We start from the raw sequence: 22827 nt of genomic DNA, 5'->3' as shown, positions 1-22827 counted from the left end.
CATCAATCTACACACAATACCCCATAATGACACAGTGAAAACAGTTTTGTAATTTTAGCAAATGTATTAAACATAAAAAACAGAAACCGTATTTACATAAGTATTAAAAATCAGGAAATATATGGTCTGAACAATTTTCTATTTGATGTAGGGTTCTTAATTAACTATATTTATATACATGCATGTATACCGTTTTATGGCTGGCTGTTTTAAGAGAAATTTTTGATTTAGCTAGAAATTATATTTCTTGCTGCTGCTGTTTATACTGCGCATGCGTTTCCGATTAATTTTGTCGTCGGGACAGTGAACGCCGAGTGAAAGGGGATTAAATCTATAAACAAGCTGCAGATTGATTGCATGGATGAATCCACATGTTTACCTTATCAGACACGACGCAGGGCGTTTTCAATCTATTGCAAGTACATCAACTCTAGTTTTTATACCGCGGCCTTTTTTATTCGAACGAAAAGATAATCTAGTTTTGGGACGCAGGGGTCAGAGCAGGCACGGTCTTGGGCCTGTGTGAAGCTAGCCACAATAAGGATTAGCCATGCTAGTGGAATGTGCGGTTCGCCTTCAAAATAAAAGTTGCCTCGTTGAAAGTGATTCAAACGGATACAACAAATAGTGGAACCATTCCATATTTTGACCAGAAAATGCTTAACCAGGTCTGAATGTTATAAATTAAACAAAATGCAATAATGTGTAGATTGAGGGTAAAAAACGACTTAATCAGTTTTAGAATAAGGCTGTAACGTACCAAAATGTGGAAAAAGTCAAGGGGTCTGAATACTTTCCGAATGCACTGTAAGTCTCCAATGTAATTCTAAAGTCTAATACATCCAGAGTACTAATTCAACGGATGTTTTCTTTTTTGTGTCAAATTAACTCATTCTTGTCTTTCGTTGAATTTTTATAGAACATTCCGACCTTGTTTAGCATGATTTAAATAAAGTTAAACATAAAAAATAAAAACAATCTAGTCCATGATTCCACTATTTATATCCGTTTGAATCACGTTCAATGGGGACTTTTATTTTTAAGGCGAACCTCAAATATCACTATTGTGGCTATTCCTTATTACGGTTAGCGTCACACAGGTCAGGCTTGGCACAGCGGCTGCGAGAATAGGCACCTGTTGGCGCAAAGGTGACAGGACAGACACAGCGCAAAGCTGCTGACTCGTGTCTCATCTCACGTATCGCTGCAGCTGAATCCAGAACTAACTTTGGAGTTTAAGTTATTTGGATGTGGCAAGCCAACTGCAGACACATGCTGAGTTTAACGAACTGGATATCTGGTAAATAAAAACCTGTTTTGTTGAATTGATTGTTTACCAATGCAATAATTGCAAATAACAGCGCTGACAGAATCGTCTAATGTGTGTAGTTTTTAAGCTACGGTTGCATTTATTTGATAGATACAAAACCAAGACATGTGGAAACAGCCTGAAGACCCGATATCGAATTGCATTCAATTCTACGTCGGGCATAAGTGTGGATGTGGATCAGACAAATTCCTCTCAAATCCCACAATCGAGAATGTTGAATGAAATTTGCCTGGGTTACCCGCGAGGGGTTTTATGTATCTTTACTATCATCTTGGCTTGATGTGTACAGCTGGTGATACACTTGTGACCCCCCCCCCCCCAGCGACCGGTTCGTACATACACCATTCTCTATTCATGCAAGGCTTCGATTTCCTCCTTAAATAAATGTAATTGTGAAAAGGCAGAAAAAAGGGGGAACTATGCTTACTTTCTTCCCCTTCAGTTTGATTGATGCAACCGGATTGGCCGAATGCGACAGGCAACATCTGGGACTAGCATTCCTAGGCTAGTCCTTAGTGGCTGCCCAGGCTAGAATACAATTATATTGTACTTTACTGGTTGTCTGCGTGGTTTGTCATTTTGCAGGTAGGAATGTGAGACAATATATCCATAGGACAATATAATTACATTAACGTTTCAAAGTACTATGCGTTCAGATGTATATCATCTAAAGCATCAGCAGGAGCTCGTGCATGTGTTTACATGTTTCTGCAGGTGCTTCAGGTGACTACCAGTGCTTTCCAAAAGTTAGTGTAATCATACTTTCCTGTGGATATATTGTCTCACATTCTTACCTGCAAAAGGACCAAACACGCGACAACCAGTAAAATATAATTTTATTAAACATACTGGGTTTGTAGAGGTTGAGAGAGAACTTTCCTGATCCAAATGCACATTTATGCGGAATGTTGAATCCAATCCAATGCAATTCAAAGTCAGGTCTTCAGGCTAATAGAAACAGCCATCTTGCTATCTTAATTGCAGTTTGTGAGCTTGAGCTGTCAGACACGTTGACAGCTCATGGTAGATGTGGCATGTAAACATTGCCATTACAGCATTACCAATTAAACAATGAGCCAATGTCATTGACCATCCAAATCTGAGATGTGTTTTGCAGGTATACATCATACTGACAAGTATTGTATTTGGATGAATTAAAAAAACACAATGCTTATGATTTCCCGGGATCACCCATACGTAGAATGTATGCACACATGACTGTAAGTCGCTTTGGATAAAAGCGTCTGCTAAATGGCATATATTATTCATATATTATTTGTTTTGTTTCTATATTTCAATAGCTCCCCTTACATTTGTTTGGCAACATTATAACTGATTGATAACTGTTCATCTTTTATCTCTTTCCTGTGTGTGTGTGTGTGTGTGTGTGTGTGTGTGTGTGTGTGTGTGTGTGTGTGTGTGTGTGTGTGTGTGTGTGTGTGTGTGTGTGTGTGTGTTTTCCTGATGTTATGTAGCTACTGATGTTATGTAATTGTATGGCTCTGCAGAGACAGTCATGGGCGGGTGTGTGGGGAGGGATCAGCTGGACGGACCAGGGCCTGCCAGGACCTCTACATGGAGCAAAAAACGAGGAGGTAAGAAATTCTGACTGTATAATGCTCTGCAGACAGTGGTGTAGTGGAGGGTATACGTCATATACCCACTTTTCTTCAGTGGGCATTGTGTATACTTCACTCAAAGTAGCCTATGCCTACCAGGCAGAATGATATCATGATTATTTGCATCAATCCAGTGGCCATTTGTTTTGCCAACTCCATCTCATGTGCGTTACAGAAACACCGGTAACTTGTGCTGTTATGGTGACCATATTACCGCTGGCAGTCAGGAGTCATTACCGCAGTGAAATACCACGTGACCATTGAGTCACAGTAACTAGACTTCTCCAAAACTGTGCTCTAATGCTCTAATGCTTCCGATGGTCATTAGTAGTAGCCTACCAAACTTGCTAACTGCCAGTTGCTAGTGTCCCTCTAATCACTCTGACATTAATGCAAATGCAATCGAAAATCAAATCAAACACTTCATTAGAGCCCTGTTATTCAGTGTTATAGCGGAATATGATCACCTGTTGTGCAGCGAGAGCCAGCTCCTCATAGTTGGTTGATGCATAAGATGAAATGTGTTCCTGTTGCGCAACATTTCTATAGGCTGTGCTATGAAATTGTGTGAGAAAACAGAGTTTTGATGGCCTCTATTAAAAAGAGAAGGAACCCATCAGCTTTCAAACAGGGTTTAAACTTTGAGCACCTCTAATTCCTAAATATTTTGGCATTCGGGTCCAAAAAGTCCCTTTCTGACCTTCTAATTAGCAAAAACACGCATTGAAAGTTTTGTTTAAATGAAAAGGGGTGTGGTCAAAAAGTGATTTAATTCAAATGGATTTACCTATATACTACATTATTTGTTTACAATGTTACCTATGATAACAAAAACATTTGGTCCTTTTTGTTAGGATTATCATATGATTGAACGTTGCTCAGTTGGTAGAGCATGGCGGTTGCAATGCCAGGATAGTGGGTTTGATTCTGTGGACCACCCGTACATAAAATGGATGCACGCATGACTGTTAGTCACTTTGAATGAAAGCGTAATTGGCATAATATATAAATGATGGTTAAGCTAATGTAAGACCCTTCTACAGAAGCTATAGTCTCTGGTCTAGGCTGGTCTGCAATGGATCATACCTGGAACTTTCCAAGGCCAAGTTTGTTTCTTAACAAACAGGTAACCTATACATTGGATTATACCAAGAAGTAGCCCCCCCCCCCCCAAAGAGATGTACAATGGATTCTACCTCCAACTATCTACCCCCAAACAGTTGTACAATGAGTATAGCCTGAACTGCCCATCAACAGGTGCAATCCCATTCACAGCAGATTAGCATGGTCTGACCAGAGTTTAAAGTCTATAATGGGGTTGTGGTGTTGACTTGGGTTATTCTTGACCTCTTCCGCTAAATTTGCTAATTGGCTTTGTGCTGTTGTGTAAGCATTAGCTGCCTACCTAGCCAATCTGGATAGGATACTATTGATAGATGCATATGGCATATGCAGCCAGATATTCCATCTGTCATATATTGATCCTGGGGTATTTTGGATGGCTGGGTGAGTGTGTGTGTGTTATTAAGGCATTCGTTAGTAAAGAACTAAGGGAAGTGTCACAACAGCTAGCTAACCTAGCTCAGACTCCACAAGGATAACTGTAGTCGTCACAGATAGCCAAAGCGTGAGAATCTAGTCCAGGTGGTGGGATCATACCCTTGACCACTGCAACCTTAGACGTAAGCTTCAATTTCTGGTTGGAGTCTCTGAAGGGCTGTTTTTTCTGACGCTGAGTCATCAGTGTTGTGTTTGATTTAAACAACGGTATCTGGAACTAAGAGATTGTGTGTCTAACACACACATCAAATCTCTGGGAGAGAGAAAGAGAAGAACATGGGAGTCGCTAACTCTAGGGACTACCATCCGTACCACCCCTCACAGTCTCCCATTAAGGTGGTGCTGAAAAGTGAGTATGGCTGCAGATGGACTATTGATTGTTGGAGTGCTGGATGACTATGCAAGTGAGCCTCATCGTTCTAGAGCTTCAATTGCCAATAACATAAAAGTATTAAGTCTGTGTATAGTTTGTTTTCCAACATGTGTAAGATGTGGTCATTTAGATATTGTTAACAACTTGTTATAAGGTTGTAATACATCTGTCTTAAGCTAAAGTGTGACGTGTTAATATAACCTACCTCATTTCATGAATTCAGTTAACGGGACAGGGGATGTTTATGAAGGGAAGGGAAAGGGGGATAGCTAGTCAGTTGTCCACTTGAATGTATTCAACTGAAATGTGTCTTCCGCATTTAACCCAACCCCCCTGAAGGGTTATGAGGAGAAGGAAGTGTGTAATGTATATAAGGGGATTTAGACTAATTATTATGGAAATATACTGTAGTAGTATCAGGAGTCAAATGTGTGTAATAACTATATAATAGTGACTATTAAAGGGCAATTACACCACTTTTCAACCTAATTTTCATTATCTCAAACATAATACCAGTATCTAAATATGTGAAAATGGCACATTTCTACCTTTTTGTAGGAAGAAATATAAAGTTAAAAAGTTCTACCCCATGACATCATCAAAAGTTAAAACATGATTTTAAAACACTATGAGATCCACAGTGATGTGGGGAGCAACAAAATACCATCCCTCTTGCTAATCCTACACTGTGGTGTCAGAGAAGCATTTTTTAGGACCTTCATATTTTCTTTTAAACACAGATCATAGAAAGGCTCTGTTTTCACATATGTAGGCACTGGTTTGGTGCTGGAGATAATGAATGTGAGGTTGAAATTGGCGGGATCGCCGTTAAACTCAGCCTAACCTGCAGCACACAAAGGATTTGTATGTTTCCCAGTGATGTTTGACTGTTGATGCATTGTGCACCATCTGTCAGGGCTGGAGACCAGCATCAAACTTCCATTATAGCCACTGCCTGTATGAGGGAAACATACATTCTTGAGATTTGCATGAAATATGAGTGCATTGATGCAAGGATTTTTGTTGACTGGTATTCAAGGGAGTCACAGATTTAAACTTTAGGGGTCATTGTGCTTTTGGCTGTGCAGTAAGTACTATCCCATTCATCAGAACCTCCAGTTTCTGATCTACTCCTCTAATCTAATTCCTGGAAAGTGTTTGGTAGACTGGCTGAAGTCCAGGTGGCTGCCCTGGGATCATTCTGTTAGCTCTGACCTCTCTCCTGTATAACTATACCAGTGCCATCACCCAAGGCATTGTAATGCCTATTATGTGATTCTAGGGGCAAATCAGCACTTTGTTCAGTGTTTTGCAGTCCCTGATAGACACTCCATAGCATTCACTATGTCCCTTTATGAAATAGTTACATTTAAATTAGTCCATTACAGAATAGGAAGCCATGTCTCAAATATGGCTTTTCAGACAATCATATTTCACAGCGTTTAGAAAGTTCTCACAGAGCTTGTTTTCCCACTCACAGTTGTCCGCCAGTGTTTGTTATGAAGTTAAGATTTTGATGATGTTTGAGTTTTATTTGCTAGTTCTTACGTCTTGTGAAGATAGGGGTGTGATTGGGACAGGCGACGTTACATGTAAAATATGCCTCTTACATCAGATCGTCTTGAAAATGTCTCTATAAAGCTCTCTTTCGTCAAGGTTTTATGTGGTTTATAATTGTTCTCTTTTTTTTCGGTATCCTTTTTTAGCGTTATGATATCCGTAACATCCATAACGGTTGTGGATGTGATGGATATGGATTAATCATATCTTGGCTTCAGAAGCATGTGCATTCACCACATTTTGTCTGCTTCTTCTGAAATGTATTCTTTAGACTTACAGTGGGGCAGAAAAGTATTTAGTCAGCCACCAATTGTGCAAGTTCTCCCACTTAAAAAGATGAGAGGCCTGTAATTTTCACCATAGGTACACTTCAACTATGACAGACAAAATTAGAAAAAAAAATCCAGAAAATCACATTGTAGGATTTTTAATGAGTTTATTTGCAAATTATGGTGGAAATAAGTATTTAGTCACCTACAAACGAGCAAGATTTCTGGCTTCACAGACCTGTAACTTCTTCTTTAAGAGGCTCCTCTGTCCTCCACTCGTTACCTGTATTAATGGCACCTGTTTGAACTTGTTCTCAGTATAAAAGACACCTGTCCACAACCTCAAACAGTCACACTCCAAACTCCACTATGGCCAAGACCAAAGAGCTGTCAAAGGACCCCAGAAACAAAATTGTAGACCTGCACCAGGCTGGGAAGACTGAATTTGCAATAGGTAATCAGCTTGGTTTGAAGAAATCAACTGTGGGAGCAATTATTAGGAAATGGAAGACATACAAGACCACTGATAATCTCCCTCGATCTGGGGCTCCACACAAGATCTCACCCCGTGGGGTCAATATTATCACAAGAACGGTGAACAAAAATCCCAGAACCACACGGGGGGACCGTGTAGTAACACATTAGTAACACACTATGCCGCCAGGGACTCAAATCCTGCAGTGCCAGACGTGTCCCCCTGCTTAAGCCAGTACATGTCCAGGCCCGTCTGAAGTTTGCTAGAGAGCATTTGGATGATCCAGAAGAAGATTGGGAGAATGTCATATGGTCAGATGAAACCAAAATATAACTTTTTGGTAAAAACTCAACTCGTCGTGTTTGGAGGACAAAGAATGCTGAGTTGCATCCAAAGAACACCATACCTACTGTGAAGCATGGGGGTGGAAACATCATGCTTTGGGGCTGTTTTTCTGCAAAGGGAATAGGACGACTGATCCGTGTAAAGGGAAGAATGAATGGGGCCATGTATCGTGAGATTTTGAGTGAAAACCTCCTTCCATCAGCATTGAAGATGAAACGTGGCTGGGTCTTTCAGCATGACAATGATCCCAAACACACCGCCTGGGCAACAAAGGAGTGGCTTCGTAAGAAGCATTTCAAGGTCCTGGAGTGGCCTAGCCAGTCTCCAGATCTCAACCCCATAGACAATCTTTGGAGGGAGTTGAAAATCCGTGTTGCCCAGCAATAGCCCCAAAACATCACTGCTCTAGAGGAGATCTGCATGGAGGAATGGGCCAAAATACCAGCAACAGTGTGTGAAAACCTTGTGAAGACTTACAGAAAACGTTTGACCTCTGTCATTGCCAACAAAGGGTATATAACAAAGTATTGAGATAAACTTTTGTTATTATTTGTTACTTATTTTCCACCATAATTTGCAAATAAATTCCTAAAGAATCCTACAATGTGATTTTCTGGATTTATTTTCTAATTTTGTCTGTCATAGTTGAAGTGTACCTATGATGAGAATTACAGGCCTCTCTCATCTTTTTAAGTGGGAGAACTTGCACAATTGGTGGCTGACTAAATACTTTTTTGCCCCACTGTATAAGCAATTGTTGATATCTTGAAAATTATGTGATATCTTAGAGAATACAATATATGCAGAAATACATTGCTCATACATGGCATTAGTGTTTTTTTAAAGATGTTAAGATGAATATAGTGTTTATCCGCAATCTGTGAACCGTCCTGGAGTGTCTTATTCAAATGAAAACCCCCAAAATCTGCTGACTTTTGTGGCGCTTATTTCTTTATCAAATGAGGAGAGACAAAGTTATCACACAAGTCAGAGTTATACTTAAACTAAATATTTATTCACTTATTAATACGGAGAGTATGTCACACACACACAAGTGAATGATGTGAGTGCTCTGCAATAACGATGGCTGGTCGACAAACCACCCTCAGATGATTAGTTGAGAGCCCCGAGACAAAGAATACAAACACCTTTTATAGCAAAGATACACTCCCTTAGTCTACATGACAAACAACAAATGTGTGGAATGGGTCACAAGGTGAGACTTCGCATTAAATAATTTTATAATTCACAGCAGACAGTATCTGCTGTAAAGACTGTTCTGATTGTGTGGAAAACAGGGTCTGGACCCCAAAACAAGGCTCCCCTCATCATTATCCATACCCGAGCCATCTCCACCCTGGTACCTCCCGGCACACAAACACCAACTCATGCTATGGAATGCTGTCTTTATGTGTTATCACCAAGGCATCGTAAATCCACTGCCAGTATTATACCCCAAAGGCCCAACTCATTCACAGAGTGTTCTAAGAAACCTTTTCTATTCCATAAAACAACCATTTGATGCAATAACATTATTATAACATGTTCTTGTAATTTTGCTCTCACACTTCATTTAGTGTCCAGAAAAGTGGTTTGGTAGTATAGGCACATTTACAGTATATTTCCTCATTGACATACTTATATATAATATTTCAGAAATGGTGTAATAAAAAATGTAAAAATTAAACTGGTAAAGATCATTTAGGTATAAACAGTGCATTCGGAGAGTATTCAGACCCCTTGACGTTTTCTACATTGTGTTACGTTAGTACCATATTCTAAAATGGATTGTTCCCCTCATCAATCTACATACAATACCTGTAGTGACAAAGCAAAAACAGTTTTTTAGATTTTTTTTGTAAATGTATTAAAAATAAACTACTGAAATATCAAGTTTTCATAAGTATTCAGATCCTTTAGTCAGTACTTTGTTGAAACACCTTTGGCAGTGATTACAACCTCAAGTCTTCTTGGGTATGGCGTTACAAGCTTGGCACACCTGTATTTGGGGAGTTTCTCCCATTCTTCTCTGCAGATCCTCTCAAGCTCTGTCAGGTTGTATGGGGAACGTCACTACACAGACAGGTCTCTCCAGAGATGTTCAATCCGGTTCAAGTCCGGGCTCTGGCTGGCACAATCAAGGTTATTCAGAGACATGTCCCGAAGCCAGTCGTTCATTGTTGTCCTCTTGGAAGGTGAACCTTCGCCCCAGTCTGAGGTCCTGAGCGCTCTGGAGCAGGTTTTCATCAATGATCTTTCTGTAATTTGCTCTGTTCTTCTTTCCCTCGATCCTGACTAGTCTCCCTGTCGCTGAAAAACATCCCCACAGCATGATGCTGTCACCACCATGCTTCACTGGGATGGTGCAGGTTTCATCCAGATGTGACACTTGGCATGCAGGCCAAAGAGTTCAATCTTGGTTTCATCAGACCAGAGAATCTTGTTTCTCATGGTCTGAAAGTCCTTTAGGTACCTTCTGGCAAACTCCAAGTGGGCTGTCATGTTCCTTTTACTGAGGAGTGGCTACTGCCTGGCCACTCTAGCATAAATGTCTGATTGGTGGAGTGCTGCAGAGATGGTTGTCCTTCTGGAAGGTTCTCCCATCTCCACAGAGGAACTTTGGAGCTCTATCAGAGTCACCATCGGGTGCTTGGTCACGTCCCTGACCAAGGACCTTCTCCCCTGATTGCTCAGTTTGGCCGGGCGGCCAGCTCTCGAAAGAGTCTTGGTGGTTCCAAACTTCTTCCATTTAAGAATGATGGATGCCACTATATTCTTGGGGATCTTCAATGCTGAAAAAAAATGTACCCTTCCCCAGATCTGTGCCTCGACACAATCCCCGTCTTAGCACTCTACGGACAATTCCTTTGACATGGCTTGGTTTTTGCTCTGACACGCACTTTCAACTGTGGGACCTTATATAGACAGGTGTCTGCCTTTCCAAATCATGTCCAATCAATTGAATTTACCACAGGTGGACTCCAATCAAGATGTAGAAACATCTCAAGGATGATCAATGGAAACAGGATGCACCTGAGCTCAATAAAAGCGTCTGCTAAATGGCATATATTATTATTATTATTATTATAATTTAGAGTCTCATAGAAAAGAGTCTGAATACTTTTGTAAATAAGGTATTTGTGTTTCTTATTTTTAATACATTTGTAAAAATGTCTAAAAACCTGTTTTGTCTTGGTCATTATGGGGTATTGTGTGTAAATATTTGTAGGAACATAAGATTCAACAACTGAGACATAAACTGAACAAGTTCCACAGACATGTGACTAACATAAATGGAATAATGTGTCCTGAACAAAGGGGGGGATCAAAATCAAAAGTAACAGTCAGTATCAGCTGCATTAAGTACTGCAGTGCATCTCCTCCTCATGGACTGCACCAGATCTGACAGTTCTTGATGTGAGATGTTACCCCACTCTTCCACCAAGGCAGAGCATGTTCCCGGACATTTCTGGGTAGAATGGCCCTAGCCCTCACCCTCCAATCCAACAGGTCCCAGATGTGCTCAATGGGATTGTGATCCGGGCTCTTCGCTGGCCATGTCAGAACACTGACATTCCTGTCTTGCAGGAAATAATGCACAGAACGAGCAGCATGGCTGGTGGCATTGTCATGCTGGAGGGTCATGTCAGGATGAACCTGGAGGAAGGCTACCACATGAGGGATGAGGATGTCAGCGTTGAGATTGCCTGCAATGACAACAAGCTCAGTCCGATGATGTCGTGACACACCGCCCCAGACCATGACAGACCCTCCACCTCCAAATCAATCCCGCTCCAGAGTACAGGCCTCGGTGTAACGCTCATTCCTTCGACAATAAACGCGAATCTGACCATCACCCCTGGTGAGACAAAATCGCAACATGTCAGTGAAGAGCAGTTTTTGACAGTCCTGTCTGGTCCAGCGACAGTGGGTTTGTGCCCATAGGCGACGTTGTTTCCACTGATGTCTGGTGAGGACCTGCCTTACAACAGTTCTACAAGCCCTCAGTCCAGCCTCTCTCAGCCTACTGCAGACAGTCTGAGCACTGATGTAGGGATTGTGCATTCTTGGTGTAAGTCGGGAAGTTGTTGTTTGCCATCCTGTACCTGTCCCGCAGGTGGGATGTTCGGATGTACCGATCCTGTGCAGGTGTTGTTACACGTGGTCTGCCACTGCAAGGATGATCAGCTGTCTGTCCTGTCTCCCTGTAGCGCTGTCTTAGGCGTCTCACAGTACGAACATTGCAATTTATTGCCCTGGCCACAACTGCAGTCCTCATGTCTCCTTGCAGCATTCCTAAGGCACGTTTACGCAGATGAGCAGGAACCCTGGGCATCTTTCTTTTGGTGTTTTTCAGAGTCAGTAGAAAGGCCTCTTTAGTTTCCTCTAACTTTTCTTAACTGTGACCTTAATTGCCTACCGTCTGTAAGCGTTTAGTGTCTTAACGACCATTCCTCAGGTGCCTGTTCATTAATGTTTATGGTTCATTGAACAAGAGTGGGAAAGCTAGCGTCCCACCTCGACAACATCCAGTGAAATTGCAGAGCGCCAAATTCAAATTACAAAAATAGTAATAATAAACATTGTGACCTTAATTGCCTACCGTCTGTAAGCGTTTAGTGTCTTAACGACCATTCCTCAGGTGCATGTTCATTAATTGTTTATGGTTCATTGAACAAGAGTGGGAAAGCTAGCGTCCCACCTCAACAACATCCAGTGAAATTGCAGAGCGCCAAATTCAAATTACAAAAATAGTAATAATAAACATTCATGAAAATACAAGTGTTAAAAATCGGTTAAAAGATGAACTTCTTGTTAATCCAGCCGCTTTGTCAGATTTCAAAAAGGCTTTACGCCGAAAGCATATCATGTGATTATCTGAGGACAGCAACCCGCATACAAAAACATACAAACATTTTCCAACCAAGCAGAGGCGTCATGAAAGTCAGAAATAGCGTTAAAATAAATCACTTACCTTTGAATTTCTTCCTCTGTTGGCAATCCAAAGGGTCCCAGCTATACAATAAATGGTTGTTTTGTTCGATAAAGTCCCTTTTTACATCCCAAAAACTCAGTTTTGTTGGCGTGTTTTGGTCAGTAATCCACTGGCTCAAAAGCGGTCAAAACATGCAGATGAATACATCCTAATAGTACCGGTAAAGTTTGTCAACATGTCAAACGATGTTTATAATTAATCCTCAGGTTGACAATTAACTAAATAATTGATCATATTTTAACCGGACAATAGCGTATTCAATAGAAAGGAAAAATAATGAAAAGTGCGCACACAGTCACGTGCACAAACCAGTACTGCATGATTCCAAAAGTTCCTATTCTTCGTCATTTTTCAGAAAACAAGCCTGAAACCATGTCTAAAGACTGTTGACATCTAGTGGAAACTATAGGAACTGCAATCTGGGCCCTAAACCCTTATATAGTCAATAGGCTTTCAATGGAAAACCACTCGCATCAAAAAAATCCCATTTCCTGAATGGGTCATATCAGTTCTGTTATATTCATAGACATTATGTTAACAGTTTTAGAAACTTCAGTGTTTTCTATCTAATGCTTCCAATTATATGCATATCCTCGCTTCTGGGCCTGAGTAATAGGCAGCTTACTATGGGCACTTAAGTCATCCAAAATTCTGAATACTGCCATGTAGCCCAAAAAAGGTCAAACTCTTTACAATGAAGATCTGTGAAGTTATTTGGATTTGTACTAATTATCTTTGAAAGACAGGGTCCTGAAAATGGGATTCTTCTTTTTTTGCTCAGTTTAGTATGTTCTATGGATGGTCTTAAACTGCAGTAATTTATGGCTGAGATAATAAAATGAACATGACTGGGCATTCAAACATATCTGATTGTGGACTTCAGGAAACAGCAGAGGGAACACCTCCCTATCCACATCGATGGAACAGTAGTGGAGAGGGTAGCAAGTTTTAAGTTCCTCGGCATACACATCACAGACAAACTGAATTGGTCCACTCACACAGACAGCATCGCGAAGAAGGCGCAGCAGCGCCTCTTCAACCTCAGGAGGCTGAAGAAATTTGGCTTGTCACCAAAAGCACTCACAAACTTCTACAGATGCACAATCGAGAGCATCCTGGCGGGCTGTATCACCGCCTGGTACGGCAACTGCTCCGCCCTCAAACGTAAGGCTCTCCAGAGGGTAGTGAGGTCTGCACAACGCATCACCGGGGGCAAACTACCTGCCCTCCAGGACACCTACACCACCCGATGTTACAGGAAGGCCATAAAGATCATCAAGGACAACAACCACCCGAGCCACTGCCTGTTCACCCCGCTATCATCCAGAAGGCGAGGTCAGTACAGGTGCATCAAAGCTGGGACCGAGAGACTGAAAAACAGCTTCTATCTCAAGGCCATCAGACTGTTAAACAGCCACCACTAACATTGAGTGGCTGCTGCCAACACACTGACTCAACTCCAGCCACTTTAATAATGGGAATTGATGGGAATGATGTAAATATATCACTAGCCACTTTAAACAATGCTACCTTATATAATGTTACTTACCCTACATTATTCATCTCATATGCATACGTATATACTGTACTGTATATCATCGACTGCATCCTTATGTAATACATGTATCACTAGCCACTTTAACTATGCCACTTTGTTTACATACCCATCTCATATGTATATACTGTACTCGACACCATCTACTGTATCTTGCCTATGCTGCTCTGTACCATCACTCATTCATATATCCTTATGTACATATTCTTTATCCCCTTACACTGCGTATAAGACAGTAGTTTTGGAATTGTTAGTTAGATTACTTGTTGGTTATTACTGCATTGTCGGAACTAGAAGCACAAGCATTTCGCTACACTCGCATTAACATCTGCTAACCATGTGTATGTGACAAATAAAATTTGATTTGATTTATTCATTCATCATCATCAATAGCTTCTCCCGGTATTCCTCACAAGGACACCAATAAGAAGAAGAGATTTGCTTGGGCCAAGAAACACGAGCATTGGACATTAAGACTGGTGGAAATCTGTCCTTTGATCTGATGAGACCTAATGTGAGATTTATGGTTCCAACCGCTCTTGTCTTTGTGAGACGCACAGTAGGTGAATGATTGATCTCTGCATATGATCTCCCATGAGGCATGGGGAGAAGGTATGATGGTGCTTTGCTGGTGACAGTGTATGTGATTTATTTAGAATTCAAGTCACACTTAACCAGCATGACTACCACAGCATTCTGCATCGATACGCCATCCCATTTGGTTTGCGCTTAGTGGGACTATCATTTGTTTTTCAACAGGACAATGATCCAACACACCTCCAGGCAGTGTAAGAACTATTTGACCAAGAAGGTGATGGAATGCTGCATCAGATGACCCGGCCTCCACAATCACCTGACCTCAACCCATTTGAGATGGTTTGGGATGAGTTGGACCACAGAGTGAAGGAAAAGCAGCCAACAAGTGCTCAGCATCTGTGGGAACTCAAGAGAGGAAAAACAGAGTGCCAGAGTAAAGTATTCCAGGTGAAGCTGGTTGAGAGTATGACAAATATAAAATACACTTTTGTGGTTACTACATGATTCCATATCTGTTATTTCATAGTTTTGATGTCTTCACTATTATTCTACAATGTAGAAAATAGTCAAACTAAAGAAAAACCCTTGAATGAGTAGGTGTGTCCAAACTTTTGACTGGTACTGTAGCTAGCTAACGTTAGCCAACTTTTGGCTAGCTCAAATGGTACATCAACTGACAAAAACAAGCCAAGTGAATTTACTTCTGTTGAAATGGGACAAAAAGATTACAAAACATTTCCATACATACAACAGCTGACAGATAGCTAGAGACTAGAGCTGAACTGGCTGTGGTACCTACTAGCTAGCTACAGTGGTTCTAACTTTAAAAGTTGTGTCATACTGCAGCACACCTTGTGGGTTGCCGCAGAATTCTATGGCACGTTATTTAATTGTCAGCCATTGTTACCATTAATGCTAGTTAGTGCTAGTTTGATCACCAGAGGGCAGCTTTGTGAAGCATTTGATGCTTCAAATTCAATTGCTTCGAACTTCAATATGCTTTTTAAATAAATAATACCTACACCACTTTCAACAGCACATTACTCAACACTAGTGATACTCATGTCACCTACGGTAAGGCCTACAGAATATCTACAAATATTTGTTTCAATGACATTTAGAGGATTGGAGGATTCTAAATTAATATTTAAGGGCCATTTGTCCACCCTATGGGACTTTCCGATCACGGTCGGATGTGATACAGCCTGGATTCAAACCAGAGATTGTAGTGAATCCTCTTGCACTGAGATGCAGTGCCTTAGACGACTGCGCCAATCGGGAGCCGTGATCAACATGACCAATATACTGTATATATTGTCCTGTTAATAGCCCGTCCTAGAAACGTTGTTTGCAGAATTCACAGCCTGATACATTTGTGAAAAACAAGGGTTAATATTAATAATAATTATAATACTTTTCCCCCCTTACACTTGTTAAAGGTTCCAATTGCTACAGTTTTTTAAAATCAATTAGTATATTTGAGTTTAACCACAATTTTTGTTGTATTATTTGTTCTGTCTTTTCTGGTGGATTAAACTGAAATTGCAACCAACTTTCTGTGGCTTGTTTAAAAAATAACGGGATTTTCGAGATTTTGTTTTCAAATAATGTAAAGTGAGGAAAATGACCATCCTTGAACATGGGGTGAGACATTGTTATTAATTTGTAAATAAAGCCAGTTTGTTATTTAGAATGATTTATTTCTGTTTTTAAAGGGAGAGAAACCAAAAGTCTACCGTCACCTCATGGTATTTTTCTGGGTGTGCACTCAGTCATGGTCAGCATGGGTGTTGAACCAGCATCTGTCGCAACGCAGTTTGCACTCTGATGCAGTGTCCTATTCCACTGCGCCACTCAAGCTCTGTACAATGTGACTGGTCGGGAGTAGGCTACAAAATAATCCTAACATTTCCACACCCTAATTGAAGTCTAAGTTTATCTTAGAATAAAAACCATAGTGTAACAACAACAAAGTAATACTGACAAGTAGTAACAAAAAAGTATATTTTTCTGGGTGTGTACATTCAGGACAGAGGAATAGCAATTCTTACGCTATTGTTCTAAATTCGATCACTTTCTTCATCCTCATCATTCAGTTCATTGAAATTCAGTTTTGAAGTCGTGCACAATTATTAGTTTCTATTTGGTGTATGTCGCCCATTCATTGTCAGTTAGAGACAAAGTAGCGCCTTGGGACCTAAAAGCATAATCAGTGCTCTAACTAACTCCCCCTTGCTCTGGCCTGGAGCAATGAAGTAGTGAAGCAGGGTACCGTACTAAACCACAATTTACCTCTAAGTCCCGCAGCATAATCACAAAATGTTTAATTGAGCAATCACAGTAGTTCATTCTCTTGAGACACAACTTCTCTGACCTTTTTACCGTGTCTCTCCTCTCTGGGGAGGTTCTCATTGCTTGGAAGGCAGCCACGGTGCGTCCTTTATTTAAAGGGGGATCTGTTGTAGGCCAATTTCTATTTTGCCCTGTTTATCAAAAGTGTTGGAAAAACTTGTCAATAATCAACTGACTGGCTTTTTTGACGTTTATAGTATTCTCTCGGGTACGCAATCTCGTTTCCGCTCAGGTTATGGATGTGTCACTGCAACCTTAAAGGTCCTCAATGATGTCACCATTGCCCTTGATTCTAAGCAAAGTTGTGCTGCTATTTTAATTGACTTGGCCAAAGCCAAAGAGTGCCGTGTATAAAGTCAGAACATCTGCTATCGCATGTCCCCCCTGTTCCCAGTGATAGTTGCACCCCTGGTTGTATGCTTTTCATTCCCATTTCAGGTTTATGTTCGTTTGTGATCTAAGAAATATGGATTTGTTTCAGAATGCATTTATCATCATTTTGAGGTCCGTTGAGTCTATAGCAGTCACCTGTCAGTCTCCACTCAGCACTCACCTCTCAGAGCAATGCATTGTGGGATAGCAGGAGCTAAATCCTGTTATGTGGTGCCTGATTACTGTGGTAATCCATTGGACTGTTGTCCACTAAAATGAGTGTGTGTGGATGTAACTCTGGACAGTCCACTGCACTATAAATAATCACTTTGATTTCCCCCTCTCTCTCTGAATCAAAGTGACCTTAGTTTCCTGTACTGTATACTCCACTATGACCACAATGACTACCACTTATACTGAGTCTCTACGCTGAAGATGCTTACAGAGGAGTACACACACCTCTTCTTGAAATGTGCTTCAGCAGTATAAAGTTAAGCCCCAGATATACCTGAACTCTGGCCAATCTTTAAACCTTGAGAGACCTAGGGACCTAGGCCAACCTGGCAACCACAGTGGAGATTTACTCAAAGGTTTCTGGTTTTCCCAGAGGCAGACATTGACAGAGTGTCTAAATAACTATTCCTGTTGAGGGTTACTTTCTGCCTCGTTACATTTACTTGTCACCTTTTTATATAATGATTGGTGTTTATTGTTATTCTGGAGTTCTGTCCATCTTATAAGCTGATTGTTATCCACCTTGAAGATGAATGCATCTGATCTTCATGTTTCATGCAAAGTTTTGTTTTTCTAGAATGTGGTGTGCTTGCATGTTGAGGTCCAGGACTATTCACTTCTGTCCTATTTTGTCAAATTATACGATTCTGCTTTGGTTGCTTCTGTTCTCCCTATATGTTTTCTCACTCACTGTTCATCAATTGATGCCATGAGTCAAAGACAGACAAGAGAATAGTCTGTGGATGTCCTACTTCTGAATATAGACAAGCCACCTAATAATCCTTTATATAATGGCTAGCTCCAGCCACACATGATTGCCATTTAAAAATTACAATGAATGAGAGCTAGTAAGCTACACTCTGTAATAAGTGTTATATTACATGATATTCAGAGGAATGGCAGTGTACATTCAGATCGAAACGCTGAATTGAATATCCTCATTAAATATACGCAACCTGATGTATTTACTTTTTCTTTATTTCCATTCAGGACGCAATGAGCCCCTTAAGAAGGAGTGCCCTAAATGGAAGAGTGAGTACCCTATGACTGAGGGCCAGCTGAGGAGTAAGAGGAATGAGTTTTGGGACACGGCTCCAGCCTTTGACGGCAGGAAGGAGATTTGGGACGCGCTCCGAGCGGCAGCAGTGGCTGCAGAGGTTAACGACCTGGAACTGGCTCAGGCCATAGTGGATGGAGCCTGCATCACACTACCACACGGTGAGACCACACACACACACACACACACACACACACACACACACACACGCACACGCACACGCACACGCACACGCACACGCACACGCACACACACGCACACGCGCACGTTCCATCTTATTAACTAACTTGTAACATCTAACTAATATAAAATTAGTATTTATAACATTTGGCACCAACCTGACGGACATTATAATGCTATATCAATCCTATGCCTAAACCCAAATCGACCCCAAAAGTGTTCTCTGGCTGTCCCCATAGGGGAACCCTTTTTGGTTCCAGGTAAAATCCTTTTTGGTTCCAGTTAGAATAATTTTTGGTTTCATGTAGAACCTCCCTGTGGAAAGGGTATTACATGGAACCCAAAACGGTTCTGCTTAGAACCAACAAGGGTTCTTCAAAGGGTTCTCCTATGGCAACATCCAAAGAACCATATTAGGTTCTAGTTAGGGAGTGTAAACTCCCTATATGCACTTGTGGAGATCTGAATGGATTGCACTGGCATCAATATAGTAATCGCTCCACCATGTATTTTTATAGCCTGGGTGATGTGTCCTGATGGAACCAGCCTGATCACATGACAGAGGGCTTACCATTTATGTTTCACTTAACACTGCGATCAGTCTGGTTCCACCAGGCTACGGGTGACATAATTCATGACCAGTTAGCTGATTTGAGATCTGTGTGTCTCTGGTTGTCAGATTACTGCTGTGTAGTTATATAATAGTCCTGGGCAGCATGACAAGACCTCAGGGATTTAGTTACATAGACATTATGGACACAGCAGAGAGGGAAAGCTCCTCTCTAATGTATGTGCATGTTTGACATGTGGTATTGCATCATTCTAGTATTATTTTCTAAACAGATCATTGCAGAATTGGTGTTTCAGCAGGGCAAGAGCAAAAGCCTGTGCTGAAGATCCGGGCAGAGGGTTGGCCACCTCTAGTCTAGGGGTCCCTAGAGGCTGGGGGTTAATTTCAGATAGGACTTGTCACTGAGTGTTACTGAGGTTTGTTTTGTGTCTATCTGTCCCATCCAGGTACGCTGACAGAGAGTTATGATGAGCTGGGGAACCGCTACCAGCTTCCTGCCTACACTCTAGCCCCTCCCACCAACCTCATCAATGAATGCACCAATGAGAGCCAAGCTCTCAATCTAAAGGAGCAGAAAAAGCCTCCCCCTCCTCCTAAAGAGGAGTTCCAGCTACGAGTACGTCTCTCGTGCGGTAAGAGAGACACCCTATTCCTTTTCTCTTTTGTCGTTTTCTTGTTCAATTTCTCTCTGGGGTTCTTCATTGAGATAAGAGGGGTATACTATGAATCTAGATCAATGTACTCAGGCTTTTCTGAAATGAGCTACCTTCAGTTAACTTCCCATTCAAGCTCAGTCTTCATTCATGTTACAAAGGTAAATATTGATCAAACACCTGCCTACATCCTATCATTACCAGCCTGCGTGTTCATGTCGCACATGACTAGTTGCAAGTCAATTCATGGGGGAGTCAGTGCCACATTTTCATTTTTGCCCAAATCAAAATGAAAGAAAAGTTAACCTGCAAATTCAGCAGGTGAAATGTGCTATTAGAAGTTTTACTGCGTGTGATGTTTCAAATACATCCTATCAATTCTAACTGTGTCTTGTGATATGTATTTGAATATGACTATTAAAAAAAATATATTCCTCAAATATGGTCCGGAGAACAAAGAGATGATGATGCACTCTTTGCGAGAGGGAGGGAATTTAATTTGATTGGTCCTCAACTCACGGCTCAAAGACTTTTGTCACCGGTTATCCCGAGTTGAACTCAGAGTTGACCAAAGTTAGCTCGCTTACTCCTCTATCTAGATTAGAGTAGTACACCACCCAGGATAAATCTATGCCCAATCCCCAGGGTCATTCCAATGCTAATAATCTGGAGTGTGAATGTCAGACCCTCAGGCCTAGTTATCATCTTTTTTGACAGTGTGTTTAAAGGGGGCCTAAGCTCTAGATTTGGCCTTGTTTTTTCGGCTTGGTCATGAAGAAGTACAGCTGCCATGACTGAAGTCAAACGAGAGTTTGGGGGGGGGGGGTATAATGTGGGTGTCTCTTGTGGATGTGGCAAGTCTTTGTACATTCACTCTGCCAAAACAGTACACAGTTAGTCACTCACCCTTTTAGCTAACTTGACGCCATCTAACCAGGTTTTGGGTCTTGAAATCGCCTATGCCAGGGGTTCTCAAACTTTTGTGATAGCAAATTCATCAGGGACCCCCTCGTAACTTGAGTGGGATACAAAATAGCATACAAGGAGTTTTATTATGACTTCGGCAGTGTATGGCTGGGTGAACCAAGTCTCGGCCCTGGGAAGGAACTTTTTAAAGGCTCTCCTCTTGGCATCTTAAACGAAATGTTGCAGTTTTAAAGCTAATTTCCTGCGATTTTACACATTTTGCCATGAGGCAGAGAGAAATGTTGCAGTTTTAAAGCTTGAAGCTAGAGTCCTTAATTGAAAGACGCCATTCTATATTCCTGAACAGACCCCTGATTGTATAAGTAACTTGACCAATGTCTTTCCCACTGGATGTCATAAGGTGAATGCACCAATTTGTAAGTCGCTCTGGATAAGAGCGTCTGCTAAATGACTTAAATGTAATGTAAATGTCTTTCTCCTCCACAGGTAAGGACCTACGTATAAGCGCCTCCATGTCAGACTCCATTTCCCAGCTGAAGACAGCCCTGGAGGGGCAGGAGGATATTGAAGCGGCCCACCAACGCTGGTTCTTTGCAGGGAAACTGCTAACAGATAAGACCCGGCTCCAGGACACTAAAATACAAAAAGACTTTGTGGTCCAGGTCATCGTGAACAACTACTCACCCGTAACCAAACTCATACCAAACTGAGAGAGAGAGGTGAGGCAAGGCCTTGTTTCACTCCTCTGGAAGTTAAGAACACCAGGGTTGTGTTCATTAGCGCACACTGTAGGGAAACGTTTTGCAACAGAAAACAAACATGTTTTTATAGTACATGTTCAGATAGTTCCCCCAAGTTTCAGACCACTTTCTTACATTTCACGTCTAGTGGACACTACCCTGAACTGTTGGTTACTGCAAAGGAAATTGGGGTGTAATATTTGATGATTAGTTTACGTTTGCTTTTGTATTTCCTATCCTCTTTTTGTATTTCCCAATTTTCTAATAATCCCACATTGTTAATTTGTGTATTTTCACTCCGTATTTGTAGCCTGGCAAAGAATGGACAAACTGTAGACTGAACTGGAAGAGAATCATGGCATGAGGAGAATTTACTACAGTGCGTCTGTCTGTCTGTCTGTTTGTTTGTTTGTTTGTTATCATCCACTTCCATTACACCTCTGTCCCCGACAGTATATAAATTATTTTCCTTGTGATTGTGTCCATCTGGAACTTTAAACTATGAATAGGGTTGGACAGTGGAAAGTATCCTGCCTGACGATACAAATATTCTATTGGATCTCCATTTATACTGAAAGCCATTCTATTTGTACTATTTATATTGTCTGATTAATGGTAAAGAATAATATTGACAGATTTATGAAAGAATGTTTACATACTGTTTCAATGCGTGTTTAATTGTGAGTAATTATATATTTAATAAGCAGAAATGTATTTTTAAGTGAAAATGTTCATGAAAAGTCAATGTGATGAACAAGTGAAAATACTGGTTTATAAGGTGGAAATAGCTCATTTGAATTTCTCTATTTTTCCAATCAGATATGGATAACATGCTGTAGTTTTGTATGCTCCGAAGTGCACTAAAAGTGGATGAATATTTGTGAATTAATTTATGAATAAATATTCTAAATGAATCAAATCAAAATTCATTCAGAATTTTGGAAACAAGTTTTTTCTTCATGAAGTAGGTAGATTCATAAATGCCTTCCTAACCCTAAATAATCTACAATATTAGATGTTTTTAAATCTACTAAATGTCTTCATAAGGTAAGTCTGAATACCAAAACGCTTTTAAAAAATCATACATTTCCTAAGTCCGAATCGTCCCCTGAGTAATGACAA

General features: G+C 40.9%; 1 protein-coding gene across 3 annotated transcripts; it reads left to right on the top strand.

The window, feature by feature from the left end:
- The first annotated feature begins 308 nt into the window (after window positions 1–308).
- LOC124037174 (ubiquitin domain-containing protein 1-like) lies at window positions 309–22624 on the top strand. Of its 3 annotated transcripts, XM_046351842.1 has the most exons (6): window positions 309–1300; window positions 2839–2925; window positions 18568–18795; window positions 19832–20017; window positions 21452–21684; window positions 22016–22624. In XM_046351842.1, exons 1-5 carry the CDS (start codon window positions 1249–1251, stop codon window positions 21673–21675), a joined length of 777 nt encoding a protein of 258 aa, XP_046207798.1. In that variant the 5' UTR covers window positions 309–1248; the 3' UTR covers window positions 21676–21684; window positions 22016–22624. The 3 variants fall into 3 exon arrangements, with proteins under 3 accessions (XP_046207798.1, XP_046207797.1, XP_046207799.1); XM_046351841.1 differs by having other exon boundaries at window positions 21452–22624; XM_046351843.1 differs by lacking the exons at window positions 309–1300; window positions 2839–2925 and adding an exon at window positions 4478–4858 and having other exon boundaries at window positions 21452–22624.
- Window positions 22625–22827: the final 203 nt, after the last annotated feature.

Source organism: Oncorhynchus gorbuscha, linkage group LG06, assembly GCF_021184085.1.
Source record: "Oncorhynchus gorbuscha isolate QuinsamMale2020 ecotype Even-year linkage group LG06, OgorEven_v1.0, whole genome shotgun sequence".
Classification (NCBI taxonomy): domain Eukaryota; kingdom Metazoa; phylum Chordata; class Actinopteri; order Salmoniformes; family Salmonidae; genus Oncorhynchus; species Oncorhynchus gorbuscha.
Note: the sequence above shows the minus strand (reverse complement) of the source record. Positions and strands in the feature narration are given on the sequence as shown.

Excerpts from the sequence above, each read along its gene's own strand:
- LOC124037174 (XM_046351842.1), top strand. The coding sequence starts at position 1,249 with ATGTGGCAAGCCAACTGCAGACACATGCTGAGTTTAACGAACTGGATA. Across the intron at positions 2,926-18,567 it reads ATGGAGCAAAAAACGAGGAG|GACGCAATGAGCCCCTTAAG; the intron begins GTAAGAAATTCT and ends ATTTCCATTCAG. Across the intron at positions 18,796-19,831 it reads CTGCATCACACTACCACACG|GTACGCTGACAGAGAGTTAT; the intron begins GTGAGACCACAC and ends TGTCCCATCCAG.